The following is an 18,622-nucleotide window of genomic DNA, read 5'->3' on the forward strand; positions in this document are numbered from 1 at the left end:
ATCAAAAGCTATGAGCTAAGAAAAAGCATTAACAATATCCACTGAAACCTTGTCCTTTGAATATTCCAATGACAAGCTCAAAAGCCTAACACAAACAAGGACCTCGTTAATGCCATGAATTTGAGGATGAAAAATGTTTTGTAAAACTAAATATCAGAGCACATAAAAACAAGGTTTTATGTGATATCATGCTTATGGATGTCTCTCATATTTTGTTGCACAGACCGTGGTAGTTTGATAGAAAAATTATACATGATAGTATAGAAAATGCTTATAAATTAATGAAGCATGGAGTGACACATTTATTTATTACTTTGAAATGAGAAGGTGAGAGACAAAAGTCTTGGAAGTGTATTGTTGGCAAATCAAAGCAATATTTCAAAGATCTAAAGTAGGAGGAAAAAAAAATTGTTGTTCTTCCTAAGTTTATGTAAGTAGGAAGCACCACAAAGGAAAATGAGATGATTTATCTTGAGATTTCTAAGTTCATAAAATAAAATGACATTATTTTTATAATCTATAAAAGGGGTTACCACTAATGAAAAGGACATGCCATCACATGGATTGATTTCCTCAAGCAAATTTACATAACAAGGTAGTTTATAAATTGATAACAAATTCAAAATGCGGAGTTGAATGCCCAAATGGGAGAATTGTTCAAAAACTCGTTGATAAGAGAAAATTTAAGCCCATGTGTGGTAGTAGCTGGAGGAAAATAGAGAATCTATATAGACTCCAAAGCAATAAACAAGATTACCATCAATTATAGGAAATCGGTACAAAGGATGGATAATCATATGGATTGTATGAGTGGAGGAAAATGTTTTAGCAAAATATATTTGGCATGTCATCAGAACAGAATTAGAGAAGAAGATAAGTGCAAGATTGCATTCAAGACAAGAAGCTTTATATGAGTGGTTGATTATGTTATTCGGGTTCACAAATGCACCTAGTAATCACATGAAGCTTGTTGGTACCCCATTTTGGTGTCTCCTTTTTCTTTCCTTTGCCTTTGTGTTGCATCATGTTAATCCACCAGTTATATCTAATCAATTATTTCCTATGTGGATTCCCTTTTTGTAATTGGCTGATGTCCTAGAATTTTGTCAATTGTGTGTTGGTTGGGCCTTTGTTTTCCTCGAGTGGCAGCTTTTTCTAATTTTGGAACTATGTATTAAGTCTTGGGGTTCCAAGTTCCCTTGGAACGTTAGCTCCCACCTCTTAGTGTTCTCCTCTCCTAATCCAATCCCAAGTATACAGATGGACCTGGAGCCTAGGGACCAAGTCTTTAAGTCCCGAGTCCCCTCGGGTTCTCAATCCCCATGTGCTCCCTTCCTTGATCCCTTGTATTCTTTACTAGATGCAAACTCTTGAAAGGAACCTGAACCTTGGAACCATATTCCAAGTTCCAAGTTCTTTTTGCACCCCAGTACTACATCATAGACAATTGAGAATACAACTGAATTAATAATTCAACATTAATTGTCAAATCATAAAAGTTAAATATAATCAAAATGCTATATCATTGTAGCATTAGACTAAATTGGGCTTAAGTAACTGCATGAAAGGAATTCAATTACATAGGAATTAATTAGGAAGAGCTCAAGATTAAAAAATGGTGTTTTCCATATGGCACAACACAAAATCATTTGTATTGCTTGTTTTCTAAAACTAGAACAGTAGTTCAGGGGTGGCCACCCACAACGGGATCAAGAGGCAGCACCTGCCATGATTCCCTTCAAGGCCACGGGAATCTTCATGGTGCATGTCATTTTTGGCTGTGAATGTGGTCTCCCCTCCCACCTGCCTCCCCCCACCCCCAAGACATTAGTGTTTTTAAGTTTTCCTTTGAATATTGTTTTATTGATTTTGTTACATAGGGACAAATAATGGACGTCAATCCTGCTAGGAGTTTGTAACTGAGCAAGTTGTAAAGCTGATATGTATATATTGGGATACCATTGTTGTTGCAAAGTGTCACTAAAGCCCTTGGGAAAATCACTTGTAAACATTTGGAGAAGATAGTGCCTTGAGCAGGCTTAAACCTTAATGTTGCTTTTCAACACACCTTGGATTATTTCCAGACAAGATTCTTTGTGTATGCTCTGTTTTTTTAGGTGTTTCCAGTCTTGCTCATCTTTGTGAATTACTTTCATATTTCAGTACTTGAAACAACTTAATTTAGGACACACAAAAGCTGTTTTCATAAATATTATCTACAAAAACATCAAGTCGTTTTAGTCAGCAAGTTCTCAGATTCGTGATAATGAATTAATGGAATATCCATGCTAATTACAGATCAATTATAGAACATAAGTTTTCTAGATTGCTAAATTGTCCATGAACATCATTTGTTTATTTGCACTCTTACATACAAACCTTGTGTTCATTGCTTACAAGTTATACCAGGTTTTTCTCTTCAATGCTTTTTTTCACAGAATGCAATCTATCGAATCCAAATAAGCTTGACATACATGAATGCAACTTCCTGCACCTTGATATATATTAGGAGTTTTGTCTAATATGGTGAGTTTGAGCCTGAATATAACACATTGTAATGTCCCCTTCTAAATAACTTAGTAATTATGGGGCAATAACCCACCTTTTTATAGATCACAATGTCTGACTTTTATTATAAATTGGTACCGTTAATAGTATAAAGATAAATATGCAAATAATGATACTTATCAATGTCACCTTCTCTTTCTAATAGATGAAAGATGTAGATGCTAAGTGAATGATAGGTCAATAAACTTCCCTCTCACCAATATTGATGAAGGTTACAGTTTTAGTACAATGTTGTTTCCGATCTGATTATGTGACTGATGTGACTGTGACATTCCAATCTGCAACTAGATGCCAATGCTCTGCCTGAGATGTCGATTGGTTTCTGCAATGATCCTTGCTACCAGGTCTGATGTAAACAATAACGTATGCAAATCTGAAGCTGCTGCTCCTGATGTGAAGAGTCTTACTTGCACAGAATAAGATTGTTGTTCCAGATATCGATTGATGTATGCAATGTCTTGGTGCCTTTCCTGATATGTGCCTTTGCCCATCCTTCCTACCAGGTCTGATGTAAACAATAACGTATACAAATCTGAAGTTACTGCTCCTGATGTGAAGAGTTTTACTTGCACAGAATAAGACTGTTGTTCCAGATATCGATTGATGTATGCGATGTCTTGGTGCCTTTCCTGATATGCGCCTTGCCCCTTGTGCAACCGGTGGGGTGCCTTAATGGGAAACTGCTCTTAAAGAGAAAAATTGAACTGGATGTAAAAAAAGAGATATATACCTAATTAATGCCTCTCCAAATGAATCGGATGGTCTTTATATATGGTGGAAAAGGATGCTCAAGAGACACGTCCCTTCTCTCTTCCTAATCACTGCCCCCTATTGTCTTTAATTGTGCCTCATCACATTATAACCACCATGGTTAGTGCATAATCGCGCCACTAGCATCGTGACTCTTCATTAAGATTAATATGTTTGCTGTTCATTAGCAACTTATTTGTTGTATAATATTGGTTAGTCTATCCATCGACTAAGGTGCTATGGGGATTAATATTTGATTAGCAAACCAATGGAAACCGATGTTGCTGTTATGCATTGGTTGGCCATCTAGCAATGTACAGATCTCTTATCACCCCATATTTACCAATCCTTAATACCTGGTAACACTGATGTCTTCCTTCCCATTGAAGCTTTATGAAGACGTCTAATGCCTAAAACATTAGCTCCTACACAAAATTGTGAGGTCTTCTAATAAGACGATTTTCTGAGTATCGATTCTTCTTTTAAGACGAGGACATGACACAAATTTGTTATGTTATTTTTACACAACACAACAATAACTGAATCTCTAAATGCATATGCATTGATCTATGTGGTTTTGTTGCTTGATGAATTCTCTTATTTGTTTGATGTAATTCAATAGTCTACAAAACTAAAACATTTTTATTACAGTGGGTCATATGGTATCCCACATGGAATTCTATGCAAAAGACAATGATAACATAAAAGCTATCAAAATAAAATGCCACTCGAAAGGAAGTAGAAAGCATACATTTCATCTGGAGCTGTATCAATACCAGCTTCTACCACTTCATTTCCCAAAAGCTCATCTGTCCCAGTAGAGATTCCCTTTCCCAATATTAATTGTCCATAAAAGCTTTTCTCAACCTCTGCTTGACCCACAACAATAAATTTATGAGTTCTTTCTGATCCCAACATCTCAACAATGTACCTGCAACTTGCCAAAGCACATAGTTTTCAGGCAGCAGCTTTCTCTAAACAACACTATGCACTTCAATGCATAATAACTGCAATAATATTTTAATTAATTTCCCCAACAAACTGGTTGAACTACAAACCTTTCAAATGACAAAAGGTATCTTCCTCTACTATTGTATGTAAACTTTTTATTCTTCATTTAGAAAAACAAGAAAAAGCCAAAATTACTAAGAGAAGCTGTTCTGTTTTCAACTGCTTAATCATTTAAGGGAAGAATCGAAGACTATGTAGTTCAAAGGAAATGTGAATGATAGATTTGTTTGTAATGTCCCCTTTTTAGCGCAACATGATATGGGGTGTCGTTAGCCTATTCTGACACGGTCCCGAAGGCTAACAAGGACATTGGTGGGATCCTGAGGTGTTTTGCCCTAGGTGTTTTCAGTTTAAGGCCAATCGGTGCTGCTCTGACACGGTTTCTAGACACTTACTATTTATAGTAAGTTAGTCTCCAAGCAGTGACTTGAAATTTTTAGTGTTTCCCTGGTTGGCATAATTATCAGTAAAAAAATATTTGAAGGCGACAATGATTTAAAGGGATTATCAACAATGTTTTAATATTTAACGATAAAGCGTAAAGTTAAATTAAATATTTAACTTTATCATTATATTATAAGGTTGGGAATATAAAGTAATGTTTAAAATATTAAAAGTTCCCTTTAATGTGTACATTGTGGGAAATAATATTTTATTCTAAAATGTATTATCCCACATTTAGGAAATGAAGTGTTTGCATCCAGGAAGAAGATATAAATTGAGGTTGAGAGCTCTCTTTTGGGATATGCTTGGATGAGATTAATGTTATGCTGTTGGATTTCGTAGAGATCTGATTATTGGGCTTGGAGGATGGAATCCCTCTTTGCTAGCATTCTCTTCGCTGTTGAAAGACACAGTCAGGAGGATTAATGGTGTTTTCATTCAGGAAACACATTGGGCTTCATCTGGTGCTCTTGCATGAAGTTTTTACAGGGGTTTGAAAGTGCAAAATTGAAGATAGTGTTTTTGCTACAGTACCACATGAATAGTGTTTTTGCTACAGTACCACGTGAATAGTGTTTTGCTACAGTGCCACGTGAATAGTAAAAATGCTACAGTGCCATGAATAGTGCTGCTATAGTGCATGAACAATGTTGGTATGAAGTTTACTTGTTTTTCCTGCTGATTAGAAGTTTGGAAGGCTACCATTACATCTGCAGACCACTACAACATTCAATTCCAGGTTTTTTCTATCATATTTTCATAACTAAGCACTGTAATTGTTGAATACAAACCTGAATAATTGTCGCAACCCATAAGGCAGTTGAATGTGCACATTTATATTGCAAATCAGTATTTAACAACAAATAAGAAGTTTCGAGTTTTGCATATATTGTTGTATGTTTGTCAAGTGTTTGATAAAATGCCATGTTGATTATTAAGCAATTTAATTGATATCACATAGTAGTTTGCAAGTCTCTTTCATTGGAAAAATAGGGGTGGTCATTACAGTGGTATCAGAGCTATAAGTCCTGCCATCCTGTGGAGGTCTTACAGAGACTTTGGAACAGCCGGATAGAGGGAAAAGTGTTTGACGAAATATCAAAATACTAAAATCAGAAATTAATGAATTAAAAAACATGCTAAGCATGTATGTTTAAGCATGCAACAGGGGCCTTATAACTTCCGCCATACCAAAGCAAGACAAAACAGAAATTTGAACTCACAAAGCGAACAGTCTAGTTCATCCGTGCAGGTGGACATAGAATCCAGTCATACAAACATAGAGGAGATATTCTTTGATCAGGACAGCAGTATGGGTGACCGAAATGATAGGAATACCGGTCCAGATCAGGGGGAGGTAATGTTCAGACAGTTACTGGATACGTTAGAGCAAGGGCAGCGTATGCAACAGGAGCAGAATAGGCGAATGGACATGATGTTGCAGCTATGGCTAGACAGATGGGCGTCAATATTAATCCAAGTGATGCCAACAATGGAAACGATAACAATAGGGGCAATGATAATAATGGAGGCCGAGGCAACAACAATGGCCCTGAGAAAAACATTAATGGTAATAATGGACATGGCAACAATGGGAATGAAGCGGATAACTTTAGACACGTTGCACGCCCAGCTCGAACAGCGAGCTCGAGACCTCTTCTACCCACCTTCCCACCTAGGGATCCGGTTCAACCAATGAACGAACTGCAGATTACTTAGTTACAGGGTCAGTTCAGGAGGGACTAGGAGGCCAGTGGACCCGTGTTTCAGGCAAATATTTCCCTCAGAGATTATATGGACTTGACGATGAGACATATGCCTAGAGCAGGAGGGAGGAATCAGAATTTTGAGCTGAGAAAGAAAGTTGGAAAACTTTCCTTGCCTTATTATGATGCTTCAGGGAAGATGACCACACGAGCTTGGGTGCAGAAGGTAGATACATACTTGCAGCTAAATCCTATGCCTGAGGAGGAGGCTATCAAGTATGCGGCTATGCATTTGGACGGCGTTGTGCATGAATGGTGGCATCATGGCATGGTGACTCTAGGGCATAATCAGATTACATCCTATGAGGAATTCACAGAAAGACTGAATGAGAGATTTGACACTAGGGATCCCGAGTTACATTTCAAGGAGCTAGCACAGTTAAAACAGTCAGGTTCTGTGGATGCTTACATCGCCGAGTTCCAGCGTTTGTCTGTACTTGTTACTGATATCTCTCCTAGGAGATTGGTGGTGTTATTTTGTGATGGGCTTGCTGATCCATTACGTGGTTGGGTGAAGGGACATGATCCACTCACCTTAGCAGAAGCAACTAAAAAGGCACGAGATTTAGCCCCTTCGGTATACAAAGGAAAATACCATTCAACAGATTCTTCCTACCGCAAGGACAAAGACAAAAAACCATTTCAGAAAGAGTATAACAAACCCAAAGAAGGATCAAAAGGACTAGACAGTGAAACCTTGAATGAACTTCGAAAGAAGAAACTGTGCTTCCAGTGTAGAGAGCCTTGGGACTTATCTCATAAATGCCCTCTCAAGGTTAAGGCAAATCAAATGGAGTATTTTTCAACAGAGGAGTCAGAGTCAGAAGGGGAGGAATAGCACTCCGATTCAGATGAGGGTAACACGATAGAGGAGAGCAGCATTCCTAAGGATGATAGATCGTTGGCACGCTTGACAGGGGCCCAAAAGGCAATCACATTTAAGGTCAGGGGTACTATCCAGGGGCAGAAAGTGATATCTCTCATTGACACTGGGGTTACACATAACTTTATAGATACACAGTTGGTAGCCAGGACAGGCTTGCAGACAGAGGAGCATGATGGTTTTAGAGTCATGGTGGCTAATGGCCAAAAGCTATTATGTACTCAAAAGGTTTCAAATCTTCACATTAGATTTGGAGATGGCTATGAGTTGGAGGACGATTTCTATGTTGTGGACATGGGAGATTACGACGTCATCCTCGGTATGACATGGATGGCATCGCTGGTTGAATTCACTTTCAACCTAGCGAAGTTGGAAATGAGGTTTCAGCATGAGGGTAGGACTGTTGTACTCAAGGGACTTTCAGATGGGAGTTGCAGGGTAGTCTCTTTGAGGAGAATGGAGAGACTTTTTCGGCATAATGACATAGAGTGGGCAACAGAGTGCTTAGTTATGTCATCTTCACCGGAGCCTCGAGTGAAGAATCATCCACTAGATATACAGGAGATTCTTGACAGACATGCCAAGGTATTCAGTGATATTCCTCATGGGGTTCCTCCTGACAGGGGTGCAGAGCATGTTATTGACCTCGAGGAGGGAGCCAAACCAGTGATGATCACTCCCTATCGTCATCCTAAGAAACATAAAGATGAGATAGAGAAGGCAATTAAGGAGTTGTTGGAAATGGGGCACATCAGGCCTAGCAAAAGCCCCTTTGCTTCAGCTGTAGTTCTGGTAAAGAAGAAGCATGGGACAATGCGCATGTACATCGATTATAGGGCATTGAATAAGAAAACAATAAAAAACAGATATCCCATTCCTCAGATTGATGAGTTGATTGATGAATTGCATGGAGCATGCTTTTTCACCAAAATAGACTTACGGTCTGGATACCATCAGATCAGGATGAGGGCAGAGGACATTGAGAAAACTGCTTTCTGGTGTCATTATGGTCATTTTGAGTTTCTGGTTATGCCATTAGGGCTAACCAATGCACCTGCTACTTTTCAAAGTTGTATGAATCAGGCATTCCAGGGACAGTTGAGAAGATTCGTCTTGATTTTCTTTGATGACATCTTGATCTTCAGTAGGACTTGGGAAGAGCATCTGCAGCATCTTGAGGAGGTGTTGTTCATTCTAGAGAGGGAGTCATTGTATGCCAAGGAATCAAAATGCGAGTTTGGCATGACCGAGCTTCTCTACCTTGGGCATATCATTAGTACAGATGTTGTTCAGGTTGATCCCGAAAAGATTAGAGCTATAGTAGATTGGCCTACTCCCACGAACCTCACACAGCTTAAGGGGTTCTTTGGTTTATGCGGGTTTTACAGGAGGTTTGTTAAGGGGTTTTCACAGACTATAGCACCTTTGACAGAACTCACTAAAAAGGGAGCCTTCGTATGGACAGAAGCAGCGCAGCGATGTTTTGACCACTTCAAACAAGTGATGTCATCTTGTCCGGTTTTAGCTCTACCAGATTTCACGAAGCCATTTGAACTTCAGTGTGATGCTTCGGGTGATGGGATAGGGGCAGTATTGATGCAGGAGAAACATCCCATTGCATTCGAGAGTAGGCAGCTCCGAGGTGTTGAGAGGAGCTATTCTATCTATGACAGGGAGATGTTGGCCATAATGCATGCATTGGCCAAATTCCGAGCATACTTAGTAGGTGGACGGTTTGTGATCAAAACTGATCACAATAGCATAAAATATTTCATGAGCCAGCGTGATCTTAATGACAGGCAGCAAAAATGGATCACTAAATTGCAGGCTTATGATATTGACATAGAGTTTGTCAAAGGGAAGAAGAATGTGGTGGCCGATGCTTTATCCAGGAGACCGCATGTTTGTGCTCTAGTTGAGATTTCAGGGGATTGGAGAGATTGGATTATAGCAAAGTATGCAGGGGATACTTGGGCTTCTAGGATAGTTGCAGGTACCATACAAGATGATAGGTATATGGTGTTGGATGGGTTGATCAGATTTCAGGATAGGATTTATTTGATTCCTACATCACTGTTCAAACGGGAAATTTTAAGGGCGTTCCATGATGCGCCTACAGCTGGACATCCTGGGATCTTCAAAACTTACAGGCAGATCCGTGAAAGGTTTACTTGGAGGGGACTTAAGGATGATGTGCAGAGATATGTGAAGGAGTGTGCAGTATGTCAGCAGAATAAGGGAGAGCACACTTTCCCTACAGGGTTGCTTCAGCCTTTGCCCATTCCAGATAGGAAGTGGGAAAGCATATCCATGGACTTCATCACCGAACTACCTAGAGTGCAAGGGCTAGATTGTATATATGCTGTGGTAGACCGCTTGACAAAGTTTGCCCATTTCTTCGCTATACCATCTACTTACACAGCAACGCAGGTGGCAGACCTCTTTTACAAGGAGATATTCAGATTGCATGGGTTGCCCAGGTTTATAGTGAGTGATCGGGATAGCAGATTTTTGAGTTCTTTTTGGCAAGAGCTCTTTTGGTTGTGTGGTACGGAGCTCACACCCAGCACTAGTTATCATCCACAAACGGATGGTCAGACAGAGATTGTGAATAAGTGGTTATCTGCGAAATTATGTGACTGCACAACAGAGGGCCTGGGTGAGATGGTTACACATGGGGGAATATTGTTACAACACGACATATCATATGTCTATCAGGATGACACCCTTCATGGCACTTTACGGCTACGAGGTGCCGAGCTTTGTTGACATGGTCTTGGGGGATAGCAGAGTACCCAAAAACCAAGACTCAATGCAGGATAGTCAGGACATCCTGAGGGTGCTCAAGGAGAATATACAGTAGGCACAGAATCAGCAAAAGTTGCATGCTGATCAACACAGGGTGGAGCACAGTTTTGAGGTTGGTGACATGGTGTATTTGAGGTTATAGCCATATAGACAGTCATCGGTCAAGAAGAGCGGAGCAAAGAAGTTGAGACCCCGATTTTATGGCCCCTATAGAGTCATTCGCAAGGTAGGTGAGGTTGCCTACGAGATAGAGCTTCCAGAGGGTAGCCGTGTGCACAATGTGTTCCATGTATCGAGGCTTAAGAAAGCCATTGGTCAGGGTGTGGTGCCTTCAGCAGATTTACCTCCGTTAGACGAGGAAGGGAGACTAGTGCTGATCCCTGCAGCTATTCTGGATGTCAGGGAAAGGACACTCAGGAACAGAATCGTTAGGGAATACTTGGTGAAATGGAGAGACCTACCAGATGAGGATGCTACATGGGAGAATGAGCAGGTATTGCAACATTCAGGACCAAATTTGTTTGAGGACAAGCAATTTCAAGGGGGGCAAACTATAATGTCCCCTTTTTAGTGCAACATGATATGGGGTGTCGTTAGCATATTCTGACACGGTCCCGAAGGCTAACAAGGACATTGGTGGGATCCTGAGGTGTTTTGGCCTAGGTGTTTTTCAATTTCAGGCCAATCGGTGCTGCTCTGACAGGGTTTCTAGACACTTACTATTTATAGTAAGTTAGTCTCCAAGCAGTGACTTGAAATTTTTAGTGTTTCCCTGGTTGGCATAATTATCAGAAAAAAATAATTGAAGGCGACAATGATTTAAAGGGATTATCAACAATGTTTTAATATTTAACGACAAAGCGTAAAGTTAAATTAAATATTTAACTTTATCGTTATATTATAAGGTTGGGAATATAAAGTAATGTTTAAAATATTAAAAGTTCCCTTTAATGTGTACATTGTGGGAAATAATATTTTATTCTAAAATGTATTATCCCACATTTAGGAAATGAAGTGTTTGCATCCAGGAAGAAGATATAAATTGAGGTTGAGAGCTCTCTTTTGGGATATGCTTGGATGAGATTAATGTTATGCTGTTGGATTTCGTAGAGATCTGATTATTGGGCTTGGAGGACGGAATCCCTCTTTGCTAGCATTCTCTTCGTTGTTGAAAGACACAGTCAGGAGGATTAATGGTGTTTTCATTCAGGAAACACATTGGGCTTCATCTGGTGCTCTCGCATGAAGTTTTTACAGGGGTTTGAAAGTGCAGATTTGAAGATAGTGTTTTTGCTACGGTACCGCGTGAATAGTGTTTTGCTACAGTGCCGCGTGAATAGTAAAAATGCTACAGTGCCATGAATAGTGCTGCTATAGTGCATGAACAATGTTGGTATGAAGTTTACTTGTTTTTCCTGCTGATTAGAAGTTTGGAAGGCTACCATTACATCTGCAGACCACTACAACATTCAATTCCAGGTTTTTTCTATCATATTTTCATAACTAAGCACTGTAATTGTTGAATACAAACCTGAATAATTGTCGCAGCCCATAAGGCAGTTGAATGTGCACATTTATATTGCAAATCAGTATTTAACAACAAATAAGAAGTTTCGAGTTTTGCATATATTGTTGTATGTTTGTCAAGTGTTTGATAAAATGCCATGTTGATTATTAAGCAATTTAATTGATATCACATAGTAGTTTGCAAGTCTCTTTCATTGGAAAAATAGGGGTGGTCATTACAGATTTGTTGGACTATTTCAAACTCCAACAATGTCAAACCAGTTTAATCATATCTTAATGGAACGCTTTACTAGGGATTACATCTATTCTAGGACAATTTGCACATCCATTTTCACATTGCCATTTATTTATGACCAAATTAAAAAAAAACCTACTCTAAATTTTGTTAAAATGAAACACTATCATATGTTGTTATTTCTAAATAAATTCAACAGTAAAATGAAATAAACTTTTTTATCAATGTCCAGAAATAACCAAACTAGATCCATAGAACTCAAAAAAGAAATACATATATAATATAAAAGCACTTGGGTTCAAAGAATGCTCAGTTGTGGTTCTAAAGAGCAAATGAACACAACAAAAACAACAAAATATAAGTATACAACCATAACTAATGTTGTGTTATTAAATCATTAACGTAAGCAATAATTTCCTATCTGAACAAAGTGTGATCTAACATTATATCTAGTAGTCTAAAGTTACCCCTTAATGACTAAACCAAACAAATTCCAAGTTTGTTTCAAAATTTGACAAAAAGAATAGTTCCATGAAGATTAGTCATTAGATTGATAATGTTCCTAAGATGTACAATAGTGGAAAGCAATGCCATCAATTTCAGCCCATTGTCGAATGTAGTGATGATAAACCTCAATGAAATTGGTAAAAGCGTTATAAAATAGGTTCCTTAACTAACTTCACGACTCTTGGATTAACACAAAAAAAAAGTGGAATTAATTTGCAAGTTGCTCAAAACTCAACATGACCATACACCTTCACAACTGAAATTGACAACTACTTTGTACTCTACTTCATTGAAGATAAAGCTATAGTCTCTTGAAGTTCACTCTGCCACAAAACAACTCTTGAGTTCAAAGAGAAGATATAACCAGTAATTTATCTCAAGTATCAATTGAACTTTCTTGCTCTGCCACCAAACAACTCCTAAGGACCAAGAGAATATATAGTCAATACTTCATCCCCAATTATCAACTAAACCAACCCAATCAAAGTTTGTATATCTTATCAGCTTGAAAACATCTATTCTTCAATTGGGCTAAAACTTGCAAGAGAAAATTAAAAACAAAAGAAAGGTTTAGTCATTTATATGTAAGATATATCAAACTAGAACCAAATTGCTTGTAGAATTACTTATCAAACTAACAACTTCAACCTAACCTTCAATGGCATAGTGAAAGAGTAACAATCAAACATATGAAACCCTTACATAAGATTCCAATATACTTAACCTATGCCACAAAAATGAAACTCTTGCGTTGTCAAAACTCTACACCTATGTAATATTGCATAGAGCTTATATTAGTAATGTCAACAGCAAAACATGCATTAGATTTTCGTGTTGCAATGTAGTGGTCCTGCTACCTTTGATGGCAAGATCATTAGGATTTTTTCTATCTACCTTTATGAATTTTTACCATAGCATTATACTTGACAAAGGTGACAAAGCAATTAGACTTTTTCTTTAAAAAATATACTTGCATTTTCCCTCAAAAATCATCAACCAACAACAAAAAGCACCTTGCACTAAGAATTGTTGATAATTCATATGATAGGTTACAAAGATTTGCAACAAATGAGCTCTAAAGCCCAATTTGCATGACATTCCCTTTTAATAGGAAACAAATTCTATTTTTTCTTACCAACCAAACACCCTACACCTATCCTACTTCTAAACAGATGGCAATCTATGAACTATACAAGTTTTGCTCAATTTAGTTAAATAGTGAATATTGAGATGCCCATATCTTTTATGCTACAAAATGTTACTATTGTCCTTCACAACTAAGATATGCAAATTAACTACACCAGTATCAATAGACTTGTACAAACCACATTGCCCATTACCAAGGAAATAATTTTGGTTTTCTTGGTGTTAGTTACAATACACTTCTTTCCATAAAAAATCACATTGTATGAATTTTGGTTAGCTAAAAAATAGACAATATATTTTTATTCATACTTGAAAAAAACCAAAGATTTCTCACTATGAAATTTATTGCATCACTAAGAATAGTTCAAAAATCCCAAATCCTTTCTACTACATGTGTTCTACGATCACCCAAATAAACAACATAAAACTAGGACCGCTGAAATACCAATCTATATAGCAAATGAAATGTCAAGATTCACGAAGATCAAAAAGCCAACAACTGCATCGTTAATATCTTAGAAAGATATAATTTTGTTTTTCTTCATGTTAGTTACAATACACTTCTTTCCATAAAAAATCACATTGTATGAATTTTTGTTAGCTAAAAAATAGACAATATATTTTTATTCATACTTGCAAAAAACCAAAAATTTCTCACTATGAAATTTATTGCATCACTAAGAATAGTTCAAAAATCCCAAATCCTTTCTATTACATGTGTTCTACCATCACCCAAATAAACTAGAACCGCTGAAATACCAATCTATATAGCAAATGAAATGTCAAGATGCACCATGATCAAAAAACCAACAACTACATCGTTAATATCTTAGAAAGATGCTATAAAAGCATACTTTTCCTCCCTAGAGTTTTTCTTTGCCTCAATTGTCACATTAGCCTAAGCCCCCAACTTGTTAGGGGATATCATATTGTCTTTTCTAACCATTTTTTTATTTACCCAAACTTCTTAGTTATTACAATAATAACAATTAACTTTGTGTTATAATTGTGAATTAGAGGTTGAAGTCTTCTCTACGTTACCCTATATATTATTGTTAGCATAGATAGAGATAGATTAGATTCCTAAACCTTATTCCTTTTTGCATTTTATTTCCAAGACATTCATAGATTTACTTAAAGAGCCTAATTGCAAAATCATCAATCATTTTCAAGGAAAGAATTGATAGAGATCCTAAGAACAATTGTGTAAGTCCCTTTGTGTGAACCAGCATATCACATCATACAACCTCAGTCTATCCGCATTTAATGTCATTGTTTGCATTGTAAACCTTGCGGTCATCTTGTTTGATCACAACCTTTAGCATTCAAGATTTCCTTGTTCAAAAGAGGATAGAATACCTTGGTATTTTATTTTGTGTTCGAGGTGCTAAAAAACACATCAACAAGATCGAGTATGTGTTTGGCGTTTGGGTATGCTACTTCATTGCTGTTTTTTTTACTTGGATATTGTTGACGTGTATTTTGTACACAACCAAACACAGAATAAAATACCCAAATGGTACCTTATCCTCTCTTGAGTAGAGCCTCTGAATGCTGAAGATATCGCGAAAAAGGATCAATCAGGGTGACTTCAAGGATCTTCGTTGTAGGATCTCTACGTGTGGATAAGCACCCGTGGTCATTGTAAATGTTGTTTCTTCAAGGGGTCTTACACACTTTGAAAGCTGGTCCGTGTAACTCTCACTCGACTGCAGGAATAGGATTTTTCCTAATACTAACAAATTCCAAAAAAAAAAAAGACCAAAAGATAAGGGTTTCAAGAGATGAATTCTACTCTAATCCTAAGAATGACTCAATGTAGGCTAGACTTGGTAAGATTCTACCAATTTCAGTATTGCCAAGAAATTACAACTCTAATGGAATTGATGCGATCTTCTAAGGTGACTAGTGATTTTCAAATCATCAAGGATTATAGATACTATCATAAAGATACATATCAATATTTCAATGATAACTGAATGTTCAAGCAATCTCAATATCTCCAGTTGGCCACACAAGGCATCCTTACAATCAGTATGAAGCTAGTGGTTTGGATACGAATCTCACCAAAGATCAAGCACAACACTTAGTCCTTCAAACTTAAATACTACTTCGACTAAGAATGATTCAAGAAAGTAAACAACCATGAAGATAGCCACAAGTATTGCAATAAAACACCATAACTTCAATATTTTATTGATCTCAAAGCCAAAATGGACAACAATTGTTCAACATTCTTTCTTCATTACTCAATCTTGCCACACAATAACTTTCTCTCTAAGCTCTTCTAATCTCTATCTCTCTATCTTTTTAACTTCTATCTGATTTCTAATTACAAAATGAAAATGAGTGAGGGCATATATAGCATCCTCAATTACAATGAACGGCCCAGATCGAAAGAAGATCAATGGTTGAGATTTTGACACCTAAACAACATTTCACAATTAGTAATATATCTTGAAGTGTAGAAATATAGACTTAAAGGGAAGATTTAAGATTTTAATTAGGAAACTTCATGATAAATCTTGAGTTATCATTTCCTAATTAACCATGCGATACTTAGATTTTTTCAAAACAAATGTTCAGAAATTAAATCTTCAACAAGGGTGTCAAGATGATTTCGCCATACCTCCTCTTGAGTATTAAATTCTAAGAAATGATGCAAAAATAGATGAATTTCGCTAGGCAAAGTGTAGATCAAAGCCTTCTCTTGAATGAATTGCGCCTCCTCCAGCTTGGAAAAGAATAAACTCCACCTCCTTTTAGTCTTCAACACTTGAAAGAAATTCGCTCCAAGCAAACCAGATTTCGCACCTCCAATTAGCTCTCCAAATTCGCACTTAAGGCAATGATTGAATGATTTGAAATGTGATAAAAAAACACCTCCAATATATAGAGTGCTCACCCCTTTGCTCCCTCTAGGCCGACTTGGCAAAAGGGGTTAAAAATAATTAAATTCTAAAAAAAGGGGGCCGACTTGGCAAAATAAAATCAAAATAAGGCCTTAAGCGCTCAACTTGAATTTTAGTTTAATTAATTTTAAATGCCTCCAAAGCAAATTTCGATTTTCTAAGGCTTAAAATCAATTTATTAAATGCCAAAATGCTTTAATTTAATGCTAATTTAATTTTAATTTTCCAAATGCTTCAAAGTTAGCAATTTTGGCAATCAAATGCAATTTGGAGGATATGAATTTTTAAAACAAGGCTTAATGAGACTTCATGAGGATTTCGCCCTGGATCCTCTCTGAGGGTCAGGAGCGATTTTTGAATTTTAGCCTTGAATATTTCACATTTTGACTTGAAAATCTCCTGGAGGGTAAATTGATATCTAGTTAACGCGTTGCACTTCAAATTTGACATTTTTTATGAGGAAAGATAGGTGAAAATGTAAATTTCGCCCTGGGCCCTCAGCAAGGGTCAGGAGCGATTTTTCATTTTCTAGCTGGAATCCACCTCAACTTGTTTGTTAAACTCACAATGTCACTTCCAAAATCCATTTCCTTGCACTATAAAGTTAATTCATCAATAATTTTGAAGGAAATGATGTCCTTTAAGGCAATTTCGCTCTGGGCCCTCTCTGAGGGTCAGGAGCAATTTTTCATTTTTAGCTCACATTTAGCATTTTTGAACCTCCAAAATCTCTTCGAGAAATTTCAACTAGGTCTTCTCACTGACTTGCAAACTTAGCTTTATCAAATTTTGGAGAAAATGTGTGATTTTGAGGTTTTTTGCCCTGGACCCTCAGCAAGGGTCAGGAGCGATTTTTGCAAACTAGGCTTGATTCTTCGCCATTTTTCATTGAAATTTTATTCATCACTTGGCAATGTTCTTCCTTTATCCATCTCATCCAAACTCGCTTTTTTGTTGCAAGGTAAAATGAGGATTTTCAATAATTTCGCTTTGGGCCCTCTCTGAGGATCAGGAGCGATTTTTTCATTCTAGGTAAATTTCTCCATCCTTTGGACTCCAAATTGCCTCCAAGGCATAAAACATCATCTCCTCTTCCTATCCACACAATATTTTGTCTTCATTCCTCAAACAAAAGAGAGAATTTTGGAAAATCGCTATGGGCCCTCCCTGAGGGTCAGGAGCGATTTTTGTAATTGCCTTCAAAATAATAAATCTCAGCAATCTCCTTTCGCTTCAAGGCATTTTAAACATTATTTCAAACCCATGCCTTGGCTTAAATTTGTCCAAACTTGGATGAAAAGTTCCCATATTAGGTTTTTCGCTCTAGGTTTTTCGCTCTGGGCCCTCTCTGAGGGTCAGGAGCGATTTTTTGATTTTGGGTTGATTTCCTCTTTCATTGCTCATCCAAATTATATTCAATGGGTAGAACATGCTTTCCTTCATCCCTTCCAATCATAAAAATCACTTTGATCTTGCAAGAATAATGCATTTTTGAAAATCTCGCTATGGACCCTCTCTGAGGGTCAGGAACGATTTTTGCTACCTGGACCAAAATGCTTCACTTTTCATCTCGAAATTTCTTTGCCAAGGAAGATGTCGTCTTGTTTCATGCTATGAATAAAAATTCATGTCCAAGAAAGGTCAAAAAATGTGCACATGAAGAAAATCGCTCTAGACCCTCTCTGAGGGTCAAGAGCGATTTTACCTTTCCTAGGCAAAACTCCTTCAATTCATTATCTTCAATCAAGTCTGGACACCTTATTGTGCTCACTTCATCCCTTACCATGCCTTTGACATCTCAAATCGACCAAATAAGGCTAGCAATGACCCCTATAAGATTTTTCGCTCTGGGCCCTCTCTGAGGGTCAGGAGCGATTTTTCTATTTTCAACAAGGTCCTTCATCATTTCTAGTTAAAACTTCTTCAGGCGGGTGGAGAAAGTTATTTATTTTCCATTTATGATCAAAACTCGGTCTCTTTTCGTTGCAAAATGAAGGAAATCAAAATCTCGCCCTGGGCCCTCTCTGAGGGTCAGGAGCGATTTTTCCCTTAGCCTTCAAAATTC

General features: G+C 37.4%; 1 protein-coding gene across 4 annotated transcripts in view; it reads right to left on the reverse strand.

Moving 5' to 3' along the window:
• LOC131041143 (CBBY-like protein) overlaps positions 1–18,622 on the reverse strand; it is a 222,487-nt gene that overhangs the window by 77,759 nt on the left and 126,106 nt on the right. For all 4 annotated transcript variants that reach the window (XR_009104974.2, XM_057974142.2, XM_057974126.2 and 1 more), the window contains one exon: positions 4,070–4,249. Coding sequence is in view for 3 of the 4 variants with exons in the window: in XM_057974142.2 (XP_057830125.2) it covers positions 4,070–4,249 (180 nt within the window). In the remaining variant the exon portion in view is untranslated. The remainder of the gene's footprint in view (positions 1–4,069; positions 4,250–18,622) is intronic.

Source organism: Cryptomeria japonica, chromosome 11, assembly GCF_030272615.1.
Source record: "Cryptomeria japonica chromosome 11, Sugi_1.0, whole genome shotgun sequence".
Lineage (NCBI taxonomy): Eukaryota > Viridiplantae > Streptophyta > Pinopsida > Cupressales > Cupressaceae > Cryptomeria > Cryptomeria japonica.